The sequence below is a fragment of the Antechinus flavipes genome, chromosome 3 (genome assembly GCF_016432865.1).
Source record: "Antechinus flavipes isolate AdamAnt ecotype Samford, QLD, Australia chromosome 3, AdamAnt_v2, whole genome shotgun sequence".
NCBI lineage: Eukaryota > Metazoa > Chordata > Mammalia > Dasyuromorphia > Dasyuridae > Antechinus > Antechinus flavipes.
In genome coordinates, this window is record NC_067400.1 from 594,307,681 (window position 1) to 594,330,505 (window position 22,825).

The window sequence follows — 22,825 nt, forward strand, 5'->3', positions numbered from 1 at the left end:
AAGCAGCCATAGAGATCATTTAGGTCAATCCCCAGATTTCACTTCGGAGGAAAACTGAGGCCCAGATTCTTGAAAGCTAAGGCTTTTCTCTCAGCAAATCAGTTGTTTTCCTGGTATCCCAGACTCGTGACTTTGTACCAATTTATTAGCTTCCTTGCTATTCCCTACCTCAATGTACCTCTAATAACCATTTCTTTGACTGTCCAAAAGAATCATCTACCCTAACTAGGATGTTTCTTGGAATCTCCCTGGCCCCAGATAGATCCATGGGGATTTTCAAGCCAATCCCAAACTCTATATATCTAATGGGTATCAACCTGGGAGGAATCTTAAAATATTCAAGATTAAAACACAGAATGAGGACCTAGGTCTTTCAACTTTGCCACCAACTCGGACATGATCTTGAGCAAATCCTTGATCTTTTCTTGCAGGAAAGGAAGAGTTCTGTGACTTGGTTTTCTCCTTTGTAAAGATAAGCAAGTGAATTATATGTCCCTTGCAGTCCTGTCATCACATTTAATATTCTAAGGCCCCTTCCAGCTCTGACATCCCGGGTTCTAAGGCCCCTTCCAGCTCTGACATCCTGGGTTCTAAGGCCCCTTCCAGCTCTGACATCCTGGGTTCTAAGGGCCCTCCCAGCTCTGATATCCTGGGTTCTAAGGGCCCTCCAGCTCTGACATCCTGGATTCTAAGGGCCCTCCAGCTCTGACATCCTGGGTTCTTAGAATCCTCCAGGCTCTGACATTCCGTGTTCTAAGATTATTTTAGCTTGGTCTATGTACTAAGGTCCCTTCCATATGCTTAATCTTATGACAAAACCCCAGCCAACACCATGCCCATGGATTTGCTTCCCTGTTCTTTTTCAGCAAACACATTCATGGTGCCTGAGAAAATCCTATCAGGGCACTGGTCCCTGCTCTATTGGAGAGACAATAGGACCCTAGCAAGTCCTGCTCACTTAACAAAAGGACTCAGAGATTGGTCCTGCCGTGGGGCAGAGAAAGAGCAGGGACAGTTTGCCGTGATTACAGTTTGCTCTCCAACATCCAGGAGTTGGTGCATGGATTAGCAAGGCCTCCAAACTTCCCACTCCCTCACCGACTCGAAGGCCATGGAGATCCACTGTACTTTGCCCTCTCGCACGCCCACAGCCCCGTGGGACAACTGTCCAGGGAGTAGGTTGGGCTCAGGCAGATTCTTGCACTCAGGGTGTAACATCTGCAGAAAGGAGGAGATGCTATAACCTAGAGAGAGAAGAAAGGAGACAGACACAGGAGGGGGCTGTAGCAGTCAGGACACGAGGCTTTGCTTAGATGGGGTCCCTGGGAAGGAGGCTTCTGATTCTCCCACTCCCTCCCATCCTATAGGACAGAACCGAAAGCTATGGTCTTGGCTGGCCCGGCTGCCATGTTTGGCTGCAGGAGATGGCCAGCATTGTTTGTCTCCTGGATACTTCTCCCTTCTCACTGCTCAGACCATACCCACCTCAGGAAACTCAAGAGCATTGTCCTAAGTGGGTGCAGCCCTGGTGCTTTCATCCCAAGTCTAGCATCTGGGAAAGGACTCTCTTCCCCTACCCCTTATGTCCCAGGGACATGCTCCAAACGCCTCTTCTTGTCATCCTCTTGGGAAAATGTCTTCCATAGAATGGGAGGAAGGGAGTTTCTTATTTCTTAGAATTACAGCATAGCAGAGTGGGAAGGGACCTTAGGACATAAAATACCAGAACTGGGAGGGGTCTTGAATGTTATAGCTGGAACCTTGGAACATGGAACATCAGAACTTAGAGGGACCTTAGAGGATGTCAGAGCTGGGAAAGACTTTAGAACAGGGAGTATCAGAACTGGGAGGGCTCTTAGAATACAGGATGTCAGAGCTGGGAGGGATTTTAGAGCAGAAAATATCAGAGCTGGGAGCAGCCTTAGAGCATGGAATTTATAGCTGGGAGGGGAGAGGACCTTAGAACATGAAATGTCAGAACTTAGAGGGACTTTAGAACATAGATGTTAGAACATAGGATGTCAGAGCCATGGGAGGGAGAGATATGGAAATTCAGAGATTGAGGATAACCTCAGAATCATGGAGTCCAACCCTATCATTTTATAGATGAGAGTCATAAGATCCCAGATCTAGAACTGGAAGGAATCTTGGAGGCCACCTAGTCCAATACTTCATTTTAGAAATTAGGACACTGAGATCCAGCAATTTTAAAGTTAAGTGATTTAGATCACACAGGTAATAGAAATCAAGATTGTTTTAGAAGCAGTTGGGCCCGCGGAGGGATAGCAATCTGCTCAGAGTCAGCCATAAATTACTCCCTTTCCTGACTGAACAGACTTTGATAGTACTGTGCTCTGTCCTTCTCCCCACCCTCATCCTGCAGTCCAGGCCCGAGCTTCACTCACCTGAGGGGAGGCACTGGGCCCCACCTGGCTTGACCAGCTCCGAGTTGTCTGCGATGGCTTTGCACAGTCGGCAGAGGTGCCCAATCTCTTTGAAGAGGTCAAAGCTGTCATCGTAGATAACGCTGCCCTTTCACAAGGAGACAGAAGCCAGCCAGGACCAATCACATGGGGCCAGACCAAATATTCCAGCTATCGGGGGCCTTAGTCCCACTCCTTCCAGGAAGCCTACATTGACCGTTCCTGTCCTCCCAGAGACAGGACTTTCTCTGGTCACCTAAGGGGCTCACCTAAAGCTCAGCAGAGGCCCAAGAGGTCATGGAGTGAGTCCCGCTCTTTCATTTTACAGATGGGGACAGTGCAAAGCCTGGATTTGAACCCAGATCCTTTGTCATTGAATGCTGTTCTCTTTCCATTACTCTTTGCTGACCCCAATGTGAGCTGGCCTTTACTCCCAAACTTCATCATGATTTCATGTGTCTGAATTTTACTTACAAGATTATAAATTGGGGGCCTGACCATATCTTTCCTCTCTCTCCCCTTTCCTTCACCCACTGGTCCATTGACCTGTATCCTAGATGAACAATAGACCCGCTATAAAAACTTAGAGGTCAACTTTACCTAGTCCTTCATGGAAATCCCTGCAAATCAGTCAGTCAACAAGAATTACCTAAGTGTCTAGCATGTGCTAGGTACCATGCTACATGCTGAAGTGCAAAGAAAGACAAAAGCATGGTCCCTGCCCTCAGGGAGCTTCCTGTCTAATGAGGGCGACATTCAGGGACACATATGGGGTAAGTGGAAAGAGGGATTGTTGTATTGCAAAGAGGGAGCTGCTCTTATGTGAGCCCATTTGTGTTAATTGTGGCATCTCCCCCTCCACGCCACAGCTCATCATCCAGAAGCCTCAGGGTGATGCTGGAGTCCAGTACCCTCCGCCCCTACTGCTTCTCCCTCTGCCTGAAGGGCTCTCTCCAGAGCTTTCATTTCAGGAGGGCCACCAGGCCAGCCTCATCCCCTCTCCAGAGTTCCTCCTGAGCTTCCTTTATCACATCCCTTTGCCCCCTTTATGCTTCCTCTCATGCATCATCTTCCCTTCCTGCTTCCCCCACTAGAACGGAAGCTTCTTGAGGGCGGGACTGCCTTTCTTTCTGCTTGCACTTGTATTCCCATCGCAAAGCACAAAGTTGGGCGTGTAATAAAATGCTTTTAATGAATGCTTGGTGACCCACTGGGTTGCCGCTCTCTTCCCATTATTGCAGGGCGAAGGGTGGGTGACAGCGTATGGAAGCCCAACAAAGACCACACTTCTCATTTCTGTGGCAATTTGTGAAGTGGTTTTCTTACAAGACAAATCATGCTTGCCTTTATTCTGGCGGCCCCCCTGTGCTTGCAAAGCTCTCCTCTCCTCACTTCCCACTCCCAGAATGCCTTGTTTCCTTAAAAGTACGGCATTGACATATTAGAAACCTCTCTGGACTCTCCCCAGAGGTCAGCGCTCTGCCCCCTGACTTTGTATTTTGTATGTACTTATGTATTACCTGCTGCTTCCTATGGGAGTTGGTCCCTTATCTCATCTTTTTTACTTATTTACATGTTCTCTCCTTCATTAAAATAGAAAGCAAGACAGGCACATGGTTTTGTGGGAATTTTTTGTATCCTCGGCATTATGCAAGTGTCTGATACATGGTAATTGCTTATTAAATGCTTGTTGATTGAGGGATGGTTTGCCAACTTTCCTGATAAACCCAGCTGTTACTGCCACACTTTTAATGTATATTTTGAATTTATCTCCCCAGCCTATATCCCAAAGAGATCTTAAAGGAGGGAAAGGGATCCACATGTGCAAAAATGTTTGGGGCAGCCCTTTTTGGGGTGGCAAAAAACTGGAAACTGAGAGGATGCCCATCAGGTGGGGAATGGCTGAATAAGTTATAGTATATGAATATTATGGAATATTATTGTTCTGTAAGAACCGACCAGCAGGATGATTTTAGAGAGGCCTGGGGGGACTTATAGGAACTGATGCTAAATGAAATGAGCAGAACAAAGAGATCATTGTACATGGAAACAGCAAGATTATACAATGATCAATTCTGATGGACGTGGCTCTTTCCAACAATGAGAGGATTCAGATCGATTCCAATGCTCTTGTGATAAAGAGAACCATCTACACCCATAGTGATGACTGTGAGGACTGAGGGTAGATCTTAACAGAGCATTTTCACTCTTTCTGTTGTTGTTTGCTTGCATTTTGTCTTTTTTCTCAGTTTTTTTCCCTTCTTGATCTGATTTTTCTTGTGCAGCAAGATAACTGTATAAATGTTTACATATATTGGATTTAACATATAGTTTAACATATTTAACATGTATAGGACCACCTGCTATCTAGGGGAGGGGGTGGGGGGAAGGAGGGAAAATTTGGAACACAAGGTTTTGCAAGGGTCAATGTTGAAAAATTACCCATGCATATGTTTTATAAATAAAAAACTTTAATCAAAAAATTGTCATTGAAAAAAAAGAATTTATTTCCCTGCATGCATCTTATTTTCCTCCAGTAATGTAACCTCCTTGAGAGAAGGGCTATCTTCATTTTTTAACTTTGTACATCCACAAAAATAGGCACTTAATAAAGGCTTTGAGGGATTGCTTTTCCCAGATAGAGCATAAGCTCCATGAGGACAGGGGATCTTTCATGTTGCCTTTTTATCTCCCAGATCTGGCACAATGTCCAGCATTTTTGCTGAATGTGTTAGTTGACTGATTTCTCATCGTACAGGTGAGGCAGCAAGAGCTGGTATGGTCTCATGAGTCCGGGGATGTGATTTCAGATGCTGGCTTGGCTATTCAACTCTGAGACCCTGGATAAAATGCTAATGTGGCTCAATTCCTTCAGCTCTAAAATGGGTGTGTTGGAGGGAATGACCTTTAAGGTCATCTCTAGGGTCTAAAATTCTCAGGGTCTCGAATTCAGTGCCCTTTTTACTATGCTGTGCTGTTCCCAAGTGCCTGGAGACACCTGTTCCCTGTTCCCCTTGACCAAAATATGTGACCTCTGTCAGGTGGAGGGGCTGTGTACCATGTCTCCAATGACGTGGTTGTCCGAGTTCCGGGTGCGGTTGACGCCAAGGATGCCAAAGACCACGAAGACCATTGCTCCTGTGTCCACCAGTGGGCGCACGGCAGGCTTTCCACAACCAGTGTTCACACAGGGGTTGAAGCCTGAGGTTGCCGAGAGCCGGATCTTGGGGGCTGCCAGAGAGAAGGATGGAGAAGAAAATAATTGGTGCAATGGGCTTCAGGATGCTTTCTTGGGGGAAAGTGATATTGAATCAGCCCCTCTCCCAAAAAACAAAAACAAAAAATATATCATCATTCCACCCTGTTGGCCCAGCCTAGAGCTCACCTTTCTCACTGGGTACATAGAGGAAGCCTTTGTTGGGGCCATCTGGGCTAGAGCTGAGAAGGCAGCCTGGAGGTGCTACACAGACACGCCCATGAAAGGGTGGCTTGTGGGACTGGGCAAAGTATAACTTCCTGCAAGGGCAAGAGAGTCAGAGTGTAGATGAGAGAAGGTAAGCACTGAGATACTGGTCAGAGCATTTCATGTAGAAGACCTTAGCAGGACGGCACAGGAGGGATCACCCAGAGAATTTAAAAATACCTGAAAGGGTTTGCTATCTGAGAAGGAATCCTAGGGAGACAATGCGACCTAATGGTAAGAGCCTTCACCATCCCTGAAATCCTTTTTTAAAAAAGCCAGCTAGCTCAAAAAAAAAAAAAAACCCTAGCTTTTGGTGTAAATTGTGGCTCTGCATCCTGTAATTTGTGTGACCTTGAGAGCAAATCACTTAATCTGTCTAACCTTTGGTACTCTCAAGCATAAAATGAGGGGGTTGGTCTGGTTGACCCTAAAGGTCCTTCCAGCTCTTACATTCTAAATAGGTGATTAAGTGCTAAAGTTTAAATGTGGCCTGAAGCCCATGTATCTGTGGGGAGGAGGGGAAGGAGACTGATAAAATCCTGAGCTGGTGCTAGGCTTATTATTGTTTCTGATATCCCACATGCATATAATTAACATACTTCTATAACTCTTGAGGTTCCTAAGACTTTTTCTTCACAACCATCCCTTAAGGTAGACAATAACTTATTATTGGCCCCATTTTATAGATGAAGAAACTGAGACTCAGAGTTGAAGTGACAGACCTCTGTTCGGAGCCAGAATTTAAACCTAGAACTGTTGATTTTCAAGTCCAGAATCCTCACCATCACAGCACAAGGCCTCTCTAGTTCCTCTTTCATTTCTTCCTACCCAAGTCCCTTGACCTCCTCACCCAAGCTGCTTCAAGCAGAATAGGGCACTCCGTTGCCATAGCATCCATCCCCCTGCTTCCAGAAAGCACTTCGGGCAGGCTGGTACTCTGCCCACACTGGTATCTAATATTCACTGGAGTGGAACTATTTCCATTGAGTGAGCATCCATCCTCTAGTTAAACCCCAGGGAGGGGACGAGGATTTGGAAGGGGAGACAATGCTGACAATTACAGCAATGATGATGTCATCCCCAGCATCCCAACTGCTGTTGGATTGAAGATTCCTGCAGCCTACAGAGATGAGCTCACCTCTCAATACTCTTATTCTATTAGAAAAAGCCAAATTTTATCCTCCTCTGCAAAAGTCCAAAGAGAATTAGACACAAAAGGATAATAATAGGGTCATGGACCATTACTCACAGGGTCATAGATTATTTGGAGCTGGAATAGATCTCAGAGGACAGTCAGTTCAACCCCCCTCATTTTTTTTTATTGTTGTTCAGTCATTTCAGTCATGTCCGACTTCATGATTCCATTTGGGGTTTTCTTGGCAGAGATCCTTCTCTAGCTCATTTGACAGATGAGGAAACTGAGGCAAACAGGGTGGGGTGACTTGCTAAAAAGTGTCTGAGGCCAGATTTGAACTCATGAAGATGAGTCTTCCTAACTCCAGACCAAGCACTCTATCCACTATGGCGCCTCCTAGTTGTCTTCATCTTACATATAAGGAAACTGAGGTTTAGGGAATTAAGTGATTTGCCTTAAATATCAGGGGGTAGGATCTGAACCCATGATTTCTGACTCTATTTTACCTTCCTGAATTAGGAGGAAAAGAAGAGAAAACACTAATATTTCTCTTTCTTTGATGTTAATAGCTATGTTTTCATTGGTATTATCTAGCAATGCAACTTAGCTTTTGCTCTGTATCTAATCGTCTTAGAGACCTATCTGGGGCACTCAGTGATTTAATGATTAGCCCAGAGTCATGCAGTCAATAAATATCAGCACTGGGATTTGAACCCAGAGCTTGTTCTCTCCAAGGCCGGAGTGGTTCCATCATTTCCAGCATCCTCATGACAACCGATGACTTTGAGTAAAGCTGATTGACGTGAGCAATAAGGAAGCTTTCCCGTGTTTGCGAACACAGAGATGTGAATGATGATGGTAATAATGTTTTGGTGTCTGTCAATAATGATAGTAATAACTGACAGTCATATAGTACTCCAAGATTTGCCAAGCATTTTACATACATTATCTCATTTAAGCCTCACAACAACCCATGCGGTAAGTTCTTTTATGATCTCCATTTTTATAGATGAAAACCCAAAAGGTAAACTGAGGCTCAGGTCATATGGTGTTGTGGAGAAAATGCTAAATTAGAAGCAGAGGATCTGGATTCCATGTGACTTTAGGCAAGTGTCTAAACATCTCTGTGCCTCAGTTTCCTTATTTGTAAGATGTGGGAGTTAAAATAAATGACCTTTGAAGTCTATAACTCCCTGATATAAATCTATGATCATGTGATCCTAAATGACTTATCCAAGGTCAAAAAGCTAGCAAATATCTCTTGAGCTAGGAATTGAGACGAGGTCTTCATATTTAAGGGACTGTGTGGAAGTCATCATTTTCAATTCCAACTTTTTACAGATGAGGAAACTGAGGCACAGGGAGACTTGTAGGGTTGATCATATCACTAGTAAGTATCTCAGGTGGCAACTGAAGTCATGTTTTTCTGACTCTAAGTATAGCATTCTCTCCATCACAATCCCCAGTTGAGCTCAGAAGTGCCATTAGGGTACTTGATTCCAGGACCTTTGACATTAACGGCCTGGCCCAGTGCCCCTTCAACTATCCCAGTCTTCACGGAGGGCTCGGCAGACCGGGAAAGATCCTGACCCATCCGCAACACTGAGGCCTCTGTCATATTACCGGGTTCGCTGCTGTTCCTTGGCTGCCACATAAAAGCTGAAGTCAAACTTCCAGCCCCTCTTAGCATCGCAGGCCAAAGACGTCATCATCCATTTCCGGAGGCTCGTCTGCTGGAGCAGCCCTACTGTAGACATACAAGCGGTCAGCTTCTTGGTGAAGTTACCGTAAGGCACTCTATATACCTAAGCAGTGAATTAACAAAAACAAGACACGTAACTCCAGGGGCCATCCCAGCCCCGGCCCCTTCCCCCTCTCGGCCTCTGTAGTCCGTCTTTCCATTGCCCACTAGACATCCTTTCCTATCAGTTTCTAAGGTCCCCCCCAAATGACTTTTCATCTATTTTATATTTATTTCAAAGTATACATATTGTTTTCCTCCAATAGAATGTAGGCTTCCTGAGGCAGGGGATGTTTGTTTTTTCTCTCTATTCCCAAGGCTAAGTGAGATGCCTGATGGGAGGAAATGCTTCCTGGATCCTCAAAGACTTCAGGATCCCCAACCCCATCTCAGCCCAGAATAAAATCCCCAATTGTTGGTAACTTCAAATGGGGAATTTGGGGAGAGAGATAAGAAAGCATACAGAGAAGGCAGGGCTGTAATTCCCTAATATGGGCAGGCAATGAAGAGATGGCAATATAACAAGAGCACAGTTGATATTTATAGTATTTTAATGTTTGAAGAGATTTGTATTCAGCTTCTTGTCTGAGCTCCAAATAGCCCTGGGAGATAAGTATCTCCAAGTATTCTCCCCATTTTACAGATGAAGGAACAAAGGTTCAGAGAAATGCAATGATCGACCCATGACCACACAGCTAATAAAGACCAAAAGTGAAATTTGGACTTTCTTCCTGATTCCGAGATCACTACTCATCTAATCCATTCTGAAAGGTCATCTCTTAAGAGCAGTTAGATGGGGAAATCAGGAAAGAGAAGATTTGAGTCTCAAGTCTGGGCTCAACTGAAATCTGAGACTTTTTTGGACCTCAGTTTCCTCATCTATAAAATGGGGATGATGATAATCATCGCCCTGCCTTTCTCAGAGGTGTCATGAGGAACTATTGGGATTATGTTGACTGAAAGGACAACGAAGGAAAAACCTAATTTATAATTTTTAGAGGCAATGAGGGTTAAGTGACTTGCTCAAGTCACACAGCAATAAGTATTTGGGGCTAAATTTGCACTCAGGTTCTCCTGACTCTAACCCTACTGCACCATCCGGTATAATTTGTAATTATTATAAAATGAGGTCCTAAAAGGATAAAATCCAACTCTACTCTCCCAAGGGGTTGGATCATTAATCTCAAACAAGAAGAGACCTCAGAGATCACCAAGTTTAACCCTCTCACTTGCAGATAAGAAAACCGAGGGCCCAAACTTGATACTGTGAATTTTTTTCACATCAGTACCAAGCAGCAAAACTAGGGTTTGAATTCAAGTCCCTTGATTCCATATTCCAGCTCTTGCCACTGCACCACAAGAGGGCGGCACAGCGGATAAATGTGCTCAGTAGTTTAGCTTGAGCTCGGCAATCCAGGGCACCCAGACTGAGAAGGACTCACCTGGAAGGAGGGCACCTCCCCATCCCCAGGGGACACCGTCTGCCATGGCGCAGGGAGGCTGGCGTTGAGAGAAAACCTGTAGATCGCTGGTCTGCCCTTGCTCTTGGCTTTGGAGATATAAACGGTGCCCTGGGGTTCTGAGGGACATGGAAGAGAAGGGTTAGGAAAGGAAGGCATTTGCGGACATTTCCTCCCTCTATCCAAAACCTGGATTTTTGACCTAAGACGCCAGGAGGGTCTCTCAGCCTTATTCAAAGGGCTTTAGATTTAAAGGCGAGAGTGCCCCAGCCGCCATGCTGATTGCCCTCCTGCCTCTGCACTTGACTCCAAACTTTTCCACCTTGCCCCATTCCATTAATTCTTCTCTGATCTTTTGACAAAAGTAAACAAGCTCCTAAACTGTAAGCTTCCTGAGAGTAGGGACTCGGTCATGTTCAATTTTTGTATCCCCAGGACAGAGCCCGGGACCTTCATAGATGAAGGCTTTGCTGCAGGTCACGAGATTCAGAAAGAACCCTGGGAATCATCTCGCCCAACCCTTTCGTCTTGCAGAGGACTTGGACACGAGCTCCTGTTTCCTTTTTGGTTTTGTGTCACCAGTTCTAATGTGATTCCTTGTACACAGCGGATGTTTAATAAATGCTTGTGGGACTTAATTGAATTGATGTGGAGAGGAGAAAATAACTCATAAGATCATAGGGGACGTAAATCATAAGAGTTAGAATTCAAACACAAGTCCTTTAACTTCAGATACAATACCATTTCTACTATGTTATCTTGTAATGATTTTGTCCTGGGACCATTCATAACCTTTGTATCTCCCTAAAGTGTTTATTCTATATGATAACAAAAGCTTACTTTTAGCTATGTGTATAATACTTTAGAGTTTACAAAGTTTTTTGTTTGTTTGCGGAGGCAATTGGGGTTAAGTGATTTACTCAGGGTGGCACAGCTAGGAAGTGTTAAGTGTCTGAGGCCTAATTTGAACTCAGGTCCTCCTGACTTCAGGGCTGGGGCTCTATCCACTACACCAGCTAGCTGCCCAATTACTTTAGGCACCTATGTACCTTATCCCCCTACTACTATGAAGGTAGGACTGATATCTAATCCAATTTGGAAAAAATATCTCCCCTCACCTAGGACAGTGTTCTACAAAGTGGGTGTTTTATACTTTTTTTAATTGTACAGATTAAATGAAGTTAATAAATGTTTTAAGCTGTGCTCATGATTCGGCAAGGATGTCCTTATTTTTAATGCACCAGCTATCCTTTAGGCTCATCCAAGTCAGGGCATCTGCCTGAGGCTGGAGTTGATCAGAGAGTTTTTGAAGATGCTCTTGTGTGGTGAGAGCCCAGGACTGCTTTCCCAACTCCCTGTCCCAGGTTGTCAGGGCTTGGCTTTCCTCACACCAGTAAGATTATTTTCCCACTGGAGAGGGCCTGAGCTCTCAGAACCTAGGTCTCCTCAGATCCCACCTCCAAGGCCAGTTGGCAATCACATCTATACTATTTGGAGGGGACACGTTCCTCCTGTGATGAAAAATCTTCTGTGGCTCTTTTTTTCCTCTCCACTGAGTCATAAATAGAGCTAGAGGGAACCATAAAGGCCATCTAACCCAACATCCTCAATTACAGATGAGGAAACTATGGTTTGGAACACTGAAGTGACTTCTCCAAAGTTACAGAGAGGTAGGATTTGAATCCAGTTCCTTCGACTCCAAGAATAGCTCTCCCTTTGTTGTACTAGGTGCATGGCCTGCTGATCAATCTGGTGCTACCCCACTTTTCCAGCCTTATCTCATATTATTCCTTTCCATCACCCAATCACTCAACATTTGTTTAGTAAGCCTCTTATAGTATCGATTTTTACTATCTTACATTTAAGTGGACATCCCAGGAACATTTAGAATTGGTGCTCTGTCCTCAAGGATTTAATATTCATTCTACTGGAGGAGGAGTCTTTTCTTTGACACACAAACTGTATTTTTCCCCATCAATCTGGCTTGGTTTTTTATTGTTTTCCTCTAGCTGAAATGTCCTTTCTGCTCTCTTTATTCACTGAACACCTACCATCTTTTAAAAACTCAATTTGAAGGCCTCTTCTTCCAAGAAGCCTTCTCTGATCCTCCCAGATATTCACGGCTGCCAGTCTCATTGAATCTCCAGAAATGCTTAATCCCACCTTTCTGCTATAGCTATCATGTGATTATGGTGCATTGTGGGTAACTAAATTTGGATTTTACTCCCTTATCAGTCAGTAAGCCTCATGAAGATGGTGAATCTTGTCTTTTCTAAATTTTGACTCTTCCCTAGCACCTAGCATGAGTCTACAATTACAGAATGAGCATGAAGTAAAAATTTGTTAAATGATGGAAGAATGAATGAATGAAAGAGGGTGAAAGGAAAGGATGGGGGAGGGAGAAATGGAGGGAGAGAGGAAGGATGGGGGAGGGAGAAATGGAGGTAGAGAGGAAGGATGGGGGAAGGAGAAATGGAGGGAGAGAAGAAGGATGGGGGAGGGAGAAATGGTGGGAGAGAGGAAGGATGGGGGAGGGAGAAATGGAGGGAGAGAGAAAGGATGGGGGAGGGAGAAATGGTGGGAGAGAGGAAGGATGGGGGAGGGAGAAATGGTGGGAGAGAGGAAGGATGAGGGAGGAAAAGAGGAAGGCAGACCAAATAAACTCTCTATTTCTTTCTCCCTCCAATTCTCCTTCCCCTAAATCCTCCCATACTGACCCTGCTGGGTGGCTTCACTCCGGCTAGCCCAGGCAGGTCCAGAACCCCTTTTCTTCTTCTCCAGAGATGTCCGGATGTTGTTCTGAAGGCTGTGGGGCTTTTCCTGAAACAGACCTGTCCCCCAAGCTGAGTCAGGGAGGGAAAAGCCTCATCTCACTTGGAGGGAAGGGACAGAGTGGGGCAGAATGGGACTATATCAAGGGAGCCTCAGGGGAATGCTCAAGGGGAGATCTTGGGTCACTATGTCCCGCTGTAAGGCTAGGGATCCAGAAACAGTCGTGCTGACCTGAAATATAGTCAGGGTGAGAACAAGTGAGACCTGAGGATATGAGAAGGAAGAACCCTGAGGATTTTAGCTACCTCTCCAATTCCACTAAAGCCATAGTGCCAGGTTTAAAATCACAAAATCAGCATGTCAGATCTGGGAGAGAGCTTAGAACCCAGGATGTCAAAGCTGGGAGGGCCCTTAGAACCCAGGAGGTCAGACTTGGGAGGGCCCTTAGAACCCAGGAGGTCAGAGCTGGGAGGGCCCTTAGAACCCAGGAGGTCAGAGCTGGGAAGACCCTTAGAACCCGGGATGTCAGAGCTGGGAGGGCCCTTAGAACCCGGGATGTCAGAATTGGGAGGGCCCTTAGAACCCAGGAGGTCAGAGCTGGGAGGGAGCTTAGAACCTAGAAGGTCAGAGTTGGGAGGGACCTTAGAACCCAGGAGGTCAGAGCTGGGAGGGAGCTTAGAACCTAGAAGTTCAGAGTTGGGAGGGCCCTTAGAACCCAGAAGGTCAGAATTGGAAGGGCCCTTAGAACCCAGGAGGTCAGAGTTGGGAAGGCCCTTAGAACCCAGGAGGTCAGAGCTAGGAGGGCCCTTAGAACCCAGAAGGTCAGAGTTGGGAGGGCCCTTAGAACCCAGGATGTCAGAGCTGGGAGGACCTTAGAACCCGGGATGTCAGAATTGGGAGGGCCCTTAGAACCCAGGAGGTCAGAGCTGGGAGGGAGTTTAGAACCTAGAAGGTCAGAGTTGGGAGGGACCTTAGAACCCAGGATGTCAGAGCTGGGAGGGAGCTTAGAACCCAGAAGGTCAGAGTTGGGAGGGCCCTTAGAACCCAGGAGGTCAGAGTTGGGAGGGAGCTTAGAACCCAGGAGGTCAGAGTTGGGAAGGCCCTTAGAACCCAGGATATCAGAGCTGGGAGGGAGCTTAGAACACAGAATGTCAGAGTTGGAAGAATTCTCAGAAATCCAATCAAAAAGTTTCATTTTATAGAAGAAACAGCCAAGGAATTGAGAAGGAAAAAGATCATAGGCTGAGTTAGTAGAAAAGGCTGGACAAGAATCTATGTCTCTTCACTCCCAGTTCTAGGCTTTCTTACCTTATCCTTCACACCCACACCCACACCCACACCCACACCCACACCCACACCCCCCCCACACACACACACACGGAGCGCTTCCTTGAAATATTCTAGTATAAAGCTGAAAGGAACCTCAGAGAACACTCCCTTCATTTTATAGATGAGGAAACTGAAGCCCAAGGAGGTGAAGGGATTTACCCAAAAGTCAGAAAGGACATGTCAGAGGTGAGATTCGAACTCAGAACTTTGCACTACAACTTTGACTCCCTAAATTCCCCCTAAGTACTCTGGTCCCCTACAATGTGAATTCAAAGCTAGTGTCTGGTCCTCCCTCATTGATCTAAGCAAGCCACTTCCCCTCCCCGGAAGTTTCCTTCTCTGAAAAGGGAGGAAGGTGGACTCCATGGGCTCTGAAGCCCCTTGCGGCTCTCCATCCGGGATCTTCTGAATGATGAATACAAGAAAGACCCAGCTCTGCAAAGAAGCAGAGACAGCATCCAGAAACCTAAATCCTACTAATTGTAGCAGACACACAGTCAGGGGTTTGCAAAGTTTTCACCCACTATTTCTTTGGATCTTCCTAATAATCCTCTGAAGTAAAGACTATAGATGTTTTTCTCCCATTTTGGGTAAGACAATTGGGGCTGAATGACTTGCCCAGAATAAGTGTCTGTGTCCGGATTCGCACTCGGGTCCTACTGTCTCCAAGGTCAGTGATCTACTCATTGCTCCACCTTGGTACCCTGCCCCCATTCTACAGGTGAAAATACTGAGATCAAAGTTGCTGGTTCAAAGTCAGGAAGCAGGAGTCAAACTGCCATCTTCCTATCTGCGAGCCCAATCGGTTATCCACTCTCCCACACTGTCTCTCTACCGGCCCTGGGCCTATTCCTGGCGAGCAGCATTTTGTTAGCTATTCTGTCCAGCTTTGACAGATGAGCTCGTGCCGCTTCCGACGTCTCTTGTGAGGACTCGAGCAATGGCTGGAATTAAGACTAATCCCCGGAGCTAGCCAGACATCTGAAGGCATCAGGGACTCCCTGAACACTGACATCAATTAAACAGGTGCTTCTCTCAGGCAGGTGTTCCAAAGCACTTGGGCTGGTGCTTTCCTAATGTGGGAAGACCCGGTTAATCTGAGCAAAGCCATCATTAAAATGAGGGTCATTTCAATGACAGTTAGATTTCCTCCTGAGCCTTCTAAGCACTGGGGGAACTGTGTGATGTTGCACAAGTACCCTTACCTGAGCTTCAGTATCCTCCCCCACAAAATGAGGAAGTTGGGCTATGACTAGCGATAACATCCTGGGATTCTACAACCAGCTCTATTAGAGACTCTGGAGTTTCTTTCACTGATGGAGAAGTGGAGGCTCCCAGAAAGGCAGGGACCTTTATCTGGCCCATCTCTGCCCCCCCGATTTACCATTAAAGAAACTGGCAGAATGGCAATGGCGGAGTGAGGCTCTGAATTCAGGTTCTTTGTGACTTACTCAACGTTCATGAAGACTCCAACCCAAGTACCCGGTCCTGTTGGCCCACAGATTGTATTATAATAATAACTACTATCATTGATAATAATATTTACACAAAGATCTGCTGTTTGTAAGGCACTTTTTGGTTTATAAAGCATTTTTCTCACCATCAAGCTTATGAGATGGCCAGCATTCCCATTTTGCAGAAATGAAAATTGAGGTTCAGGGGAGGACAACTGTTTTCTGGGTAATTATATCAGAGCTGGGACCCTGGCGTGAAGCTTGGACAAAAGATATAGCAAGAAGGTCCGAATGACCATGTTCTTCTTCCCCAGGCCCCCTAGTATTCTCACCTGAACAGGTGACACACGAGATGCCTTCAGCACTCAGGTTGTACTTGAGGTCCAGCAGCACCTGGATATTGGTGTCCGGTCGGAAAAGGAGGGGCGCTCGGCTGGCCGGCCGGAGCCGGCTAGCAAAATAGAGGGATAGGATGAGGACAGTGACAAAGAGCCCTGTAATGAGAGGCCATCTTAGGAGGCAGGGCCGGACCCCACATTCCCTCCTACCCCTGGAGAGCCTCGTCTTCCCCCACCCCAAAGGGACTGGGATGGGGTCCTGAAGGCAGTCCTGTAGAGAGCCGCTCACTCCAGCCCTAGGGCAGACCGCCTGGGACAAAGAGCTGAGTTTACTGGGTGCAGCTTCCCCAGAAGCTCTGAGTGACTGGTGCCATTTTGTGTGACGTGTAAGTGAGTAGGGCAGAGAGTGGAAGTTTGGGAAAAAATGTCAATTACCCTACAGTCTAGGGGACCAAAATCCAAAGAGTCAATGGGGGATCCCCTACTGACCCACCTGTGAACTAGACTTAAGTGTGATGGAGGGAGCTCAGAAGGAGCAGGGCAGGGGCCCTGCTTACCCACAATGACCCAGCGGCTCTTCACGGCTGACCACAGTACCCAGTGGTGGAGAAGTTCTTGCAGCTGAGTGATGAGCTGGCCCCGGCTGCTCTTCTCCAGGGGAAGCTGTAGGTTCTCAGGGAGCACAGACACGAGGGGGACATCCCCCATCTCCAGGGCGACTGATGAAGCAAAGGGGACAGCTTTCTCTGAATTAAAGCCATGAGGAAAGGGGGAGGGGCATCCCTGCAGAGCACCTGAGCGACAGGGCAGAATGTCTAGGGATTCCTCTCTGATTTTAAAGGAACATCCGGGTAGAGCTCGTGCCCCTGGTTTCTAAGCCTTCTGCCTATGGGTGGGATCCCAAGAGAAGGGGAATGTTTCACTGCAGCCTCCCAGCATGACTGATGGAGATTCCAAATAATCTGATAGTCTTTCCAGGTCCCAAGGAGTCATCTTATTCAATTTCCTGCTGCCACGAAAATCAGCTCAGAAACTAGGCTATCTGCTGAAGATGGGGGTAGGGAAGGCAGCAAGGGACAGGGGAGAGGTATCTCACCTGGCTCCTCCTCCACATTCAACAGTGGGATATCATCATCCAGGTAGGGCATAGGACCCTGGGCTGGGCCGACCCCTGCTGGCTCCGGACTGATGAACAGGCCATTGGAGAGATGGAGTGAGCTCTTCCGGGCACATTTCTGGTGGCAGCTATGAAAGGAAAGACCCCGTATCGTCACTATGTTCCCTGTGGGCTCAGGGAGGGCTGGGTCGGGATCCACCTCGGCCATCACACTGGGCTTTTTCTTAGCCCTCCCAGCACAGATTCTCACTAAAACTAAGTACTCTTGGTAGAGCTGGGAATTGGTCCAGCCATTCTGAATAGCAATTTAGAACCATGCTCAGAATGTTACCAAGTCATGCATATAATGTGATAGCAGCTATATCATTACTAGACCCATACCATAAAGAAACAAAGAAAGAGGAAAAAGACACATAGATAAAAAAATATTTATAGTAATACCTTCTTAGGGTGACAAAGAACTAGAATCTAAGGAGGAGCCCATCGATTGGGGAATGGCTGAACAAATTATAATGGAATGGAAGACTTGGAATGAATGAAAGTTTCAGGGGAAATTGAAAAGACCTCTATGAACCGAAGCACAGTGAAGTGAGCAGAATCAGGAGAACAATTAATACAATGATAATAATGTCATAGAACAATTAACTCAATGACAACAATGTCGTAGAATAATTAACTCAAAGGCAACAATGTCACAGAGAAAAACGACTTGGAAGACTATATAATCTGAGAAATCATGAGATGAAACATGTCACCTCTCTCCTGCCAGAGACCATGGCTTTCAAATGCAGAATGAAATAGCTTTATGGATACGGTCAAGGTAGGAATTTATTTTGCTGGATTATGTTTTTTGTTTATTTTTTTAATTATTTGATCGAGAGGTAGTGGGAGAGAGGAATAATAAATTTTTGTGAAATAAATTTTACAAAATAAACAAAGCCCATCTCAAAGAAAGTGAAGAATGAGCAATGGATCAGGATAGAGGAGGCCTGAGTATCCTCTGGCCTTCTGATCCCCATCACTAGCTCTACCCTCAATCACTTGCATTTGGTGTGAGGTGATAGTCACTTCAACCTGCCTGAGTTTCGGCTTCCTCAGATGAGAAGAAATTTGAGCAAGGGGCAGCTAGATGGTGCAATGGATAGAGCACCGGTACTGGAGTCAGGAGGACCTGAATTCAAATCTGACCTCAGACACATAGCAACATTTCCTGGCTGTGTGACCCTGGCAAGTCACTTATCTCCTATTGCCTCATGGAATTTTTTTAAATAAGAAACTTGGGCAAAATACTCTCCAAGTTACCTTCTCATTCTAATAATCTCTATTCTACAGTGCTTCCCAGGTCAACATCCTTGTTCTAAGGCCCCTCCAAGCTCTGATATTTTATGGTCTAAGTTCTGATATCCTGTGTTTTAATGCCCCCTCTCAGTTCTGACATATCATGTTCTAAAACCCCTCCCAAATCTAACATTCTGTGTTCTAAGACCCTTCCCAACTCTAAAATTCTGTTTTCTAAGATTCCTCATAGCTCTGACATTCCATTTTCTAAGGGACCTCCCAGCTCTTATATCCTGTGTTCTAATGCCCCCTCTCAGTTCTGATATTCTATGTTCTAAGAGCCCTTCAAACTCTGATATTCTGTTTTCTAAGGCCCCTCTAAACTAATAAATTCTGCTTGAAGGGCCCTCCCAGCTCTGATATTCCATGATCGATGACCCCTTCCAGCTCTAATATCCTGTGTTCTAAGGCCCTCCAGGCTCTTATATTTTATGTTCTAAGGGCTCTCCCAGTTCTGACATTCTATGTTTTAAGGACTTTCTCTCCTAGTTCTGACATTTTATCTGTTAAGGTTCTTTCCAGGCTTTATGATTTATGATTTAGATGGCCTTTGTGTCCACTGTCTGACTTATCTTGGGCTCAGTTGAAGCCTCCTGTCCACGGCAAATTAAGAAAACACTCTTGTGCTGTAAGAAATCAAACCAAGAAGACATGCCCTAGGGTTTTTCATTTTTTGGCATCTCTTCTGATGCTTTATGTTTATTCTCATAATATAGGAAGGTTGTAAGCTAGATTGTAAGCTCCCTGAGGGCAGGGACTGTTTGGTTTTGGCCTTTGTATTCCTAGCACTTGGCACAGTGCCTGACACATGGGGAATGCCTAACAAATATTTCTTGATGCCCAAGATCAGACAGGTTTTATGTCTCCCCCAGGGCACATGAACACAGAGTGGGTACATAGCTGGGACTTTGTAAAGGCTCCATTAAAATGCCCAGAGTCAGAGTTGCAGCAAATCCATCAAAAGGGAAGAACACCTGTGTTATTTGAAGAAGTGGATGTCCTCGGACCTTCCAGTCCAATAACATTTATTAAGATTTATCTTACATAAGGCACTGGGAATAGAAAATGAAAATAAATAATCTCTTCCCTCAGAAAGCTTATATTCATGTAGATATGATACAATATCTTATGTACATTTATAAGTAAATACAAAATGCAAATGTAAAATACAATGTTATTGAAATAAATACAAGGTTACTAATTTCAAGAAGCAGAGACATCTAACATCTGGGCAGCCCTAGAGAGGTCACATATAGGGGGAGGCAAATGAAAGGGCTTTGAAAAATCTAGGGCTTCTGCAAAGTGGAGAGTGCACTCCGGTTAGGAGAAGCTGCCTGCACAAAGGCATGGAGGCAGGGGACAGCCAGCAGTCCAGTTTGATGAGAAGAAAGTGTGAGTGAGAGCATCCAGGGGGTGTTATAGTGCACAGAGCCCACGGAGATTAGAGTTAGGAAGACTTGACTTCAAATATAGCCCCAGACACTTCTAATTGGATTGATTTTAATTTCTATCTGCCTCATTTTCCTTACCTATAAAATAGGGATAATAATAGCACCTACCTCCCAAAAGGGTGAAGAATAAATGAGATAATTATGAAACACTTAGCTTAGTGCCTGGCACATAGTAGACACTCTATAAATGCTATCATCATCATCACTGTTGTTCAGTTTCATTGTTGCTGTTGACCATGATCTTGAGCTCACCTTGTCTGGCAGGAGCTCTCCAGCGGGGCCACGTAGAGGTTCCAGATTCCCAGGGCAGCAGGCATGGTGAAGAGCACTGCCAGCCAACAGCAGGACACAATGAGGGACATGAACAAGCCAAAATCGTGAACGGCTGGGATCTGCAATGAGAGGGGGACCACTTAGATCTCAATCCTAGGGAGGCTACCTTGTCACCCAAACCTGGCCTTAAGTAGAGGACAGGCAGTCAAAGGGCAGAATCCTCTGGTGTGGAGCATCTTCTGCAGTCCTGCAGCCCAGCCTCCAGCTCCCCTCCCTTTGCCAGACTGGGTCTCGGACTCTCAGCACTGGGAGGGCAACAAGTCCAACCCAAACTGATAAAGTCAAGCAGTCACCTCCAAGAAAAGGGAAACCCCAACTTCCAGGGCAGCCAATTCCTGTTTCATATGCCTTTAATCATTAGGAAGGGTTTTTCTCCCTGACATTAAGTGTGATCTGTCTCTCTACAATTTCCACCCATTCCTCCTTTTTCTGTTCTCTAGAATCAATCAAAAGGAAGCTAATTCCTCATTCTCACAAGAGCTCTTCAGATAATTGAAGAAAGTGATTGTGTTTCTTCTAAGTCTTCTCTCTCCTGGACCAAATATGAATGACTCCCTCAAAAGATCCTCATATGGTCAGTCCTGGTGACCTTCTCCACACTCTTCAGCTTATCCAAATGATTTATAAAATGTGGCTTCCAGAATTGAGTCCCCAAAGTTCCAAAGCATTCTGACCAAGGTTAAGTACAGCAAGACTATCACCTCTCTACGTCCTGAATGCTCTTTCAGGATCATAATAGTTAAGGGTGTCCTTAGCTATATCCTAACAACAGTCGTGCATATGGAGCTGAACCTTCATACCAGTGTAGCCCAGATACCCCTGGGGGCCTAGAAGAAATGTGATAAAATGATCTAGTGAGATAAAAATAGGGAAAGAAGGGAAACTAGAGGCAAGATGGGGAATAAAATGTTCAAAGACTAAACAATGGGACTGTTGGCTCCTATAGCTAGTGGGGAGGTCAGGGTGGATATGAAGAAGAGGGAAGGTCAATCTAGGGGGCCATGGATGAGACACCCCACAAATGTAAGGAAGTTCAGGATCTCAGCAGATCCTAAGAGTAGAGATGGCTTTCAGAGTTCAGGGAGGGTCTGTGAATGCTCAGGCTAGGGCATAGTCCAGGGCTCTCTATCTGGGCAGGAACATAGGTCACTCACCTGGGAGAAGATGTTGGCTGCATAGGCAGCAGCAGTGGTCAGGGAAGTGAAGAAAGTGGCTTTGCCCGCTGTCTGGATGGTGTGAATCATACGCAGCTGTGGATCCTCTAGGTGGGTGGCCTGGCGGTAGGTGTTGATGAAGACAAAAACATCATCCACACCTACAGAGGGTAGTTCAGGCAAGGCAAGGGTTAGAGGCACTTTTTAAATATATATACATATATATATTATGAATCTTATTGGGAGAAAAAAATCAGAGGAAGAGGGAAAACCATAGAAGAGGGGGGAAAAAGCCAACAAAAAAAGAAGTGAACATAGCATGTGTTAATTTACATTCAGTCTCCTTAGTTCTTTTTCTAGATGCAGATGGCATTTTCTGGCTAGTATCTATTGGGATTGCTTTGGATCACTGAACCACTGAGAAGAACCAAGTCTTTCACAGTTGATCATTGTACATCCTTGCTGTTACTGTGTACAATAAATTCCTGGTTCTGCTTGTTTTGCTCAGCTTCAGTTCATGTAAATCTTTCCAGGCTTTTCTAAAATCACCTTGTTCATCATTTTTTATAGAACAATAATATTCCATTATCTTCATATATCACAACTTATCCAGTCACTCCTCATTTGGTGAGCATTTACTCATCTCCCAATTCTTTGCTACCACAACAGGAGCTGCTACAAATATTTTTGCACAGGTGGGTCCTTTTCCTTCCTTTATGTTTTCCTAAGGATACAAACCCAATAATGGCACTGCTGAGTCAAAGAGTATAGTTTCAGATTGCTTTCCAGAATGGTTGGATTATTTCACAACTCCACCCAAAATGCACTAGTGTCCCAGTTTTCCCACATCCCCTCCTTTTATCATTATCTTTTCCTGTCATCTCAGTTAATCTGTAATGTGTGAGATGGTATCTTAAGAGTTGTTTTAATTTGCATTTCTCTAATTAATAGTGATTTTGAGCATTTTTTCATACAATTATGTATGGTTTTAATTTCATCATCTGAAGATTGTCTGTTCATATCTTTTGACTATTTACCAATTGAGGAATGATTTGTATTCTTATAAATTTGACATAGTTCTTTATATATTTTAGAAACAAGAAACATTTCATTCTTTTCCAGCTGTGTACTTCCCTTTTAATCTTGTTTCTGTTGATTTTGTTTGTGCAAAACCTTTTAAACTTAATGTAATCAAAGCTGTCCATTTTGCCTTTCATAATGTTCTCTAGTTCTTTTTTGTTCATAAATTCCTCTCTTCTCCAAAGATCTGATAGGTAAATTATCTCTTGCTTTTCTAATTTGTTTATGGTATCATCC

The 22,825-nt window shown here is 45.1% G+C and overlaps 1 protein-coding gene across 1 annotated transcript in view; it reads right to left on the reverse strand.

The window, feature by feature from the left end:
- DISP3 (dispatched RND transporter family member 3) overlaps positions 1–22,825 on the reverse strand; it is a 76,609-nt gene that overhangs the window by 6,478 nt on the left and 47,306 nt on the right. The window contains 12 exon segments of the mRNA XM_051988564.1: positions 1,099–1,244; positions 2,406–2,532; positions 5,482–5,654; positions 5,809–5,939; positions 8,645–8,826; positions 10,205–10,341; positions 12,940–13,053; positions 16,110–16,271; positions 16,673–16,834; positions 17,212–17,360; positions 20,274–20,413; positions 21,509–21,669. Of these exon segments, the coding sequence (XP_051844524.1) occupies positions 1,099–1,244; positions 2,406–2,532; positions 5,482–5,654; positions 5,809–5,939; positions 8,645–8,826; positions 10,205–10,341; positions 12,940–13,053; positions 16,110–16,271; positions 16,673–16,834; positions 17,212–17,360; positions 20,274–20,413; positions 21,509–21,669 (1,784 nt within the window).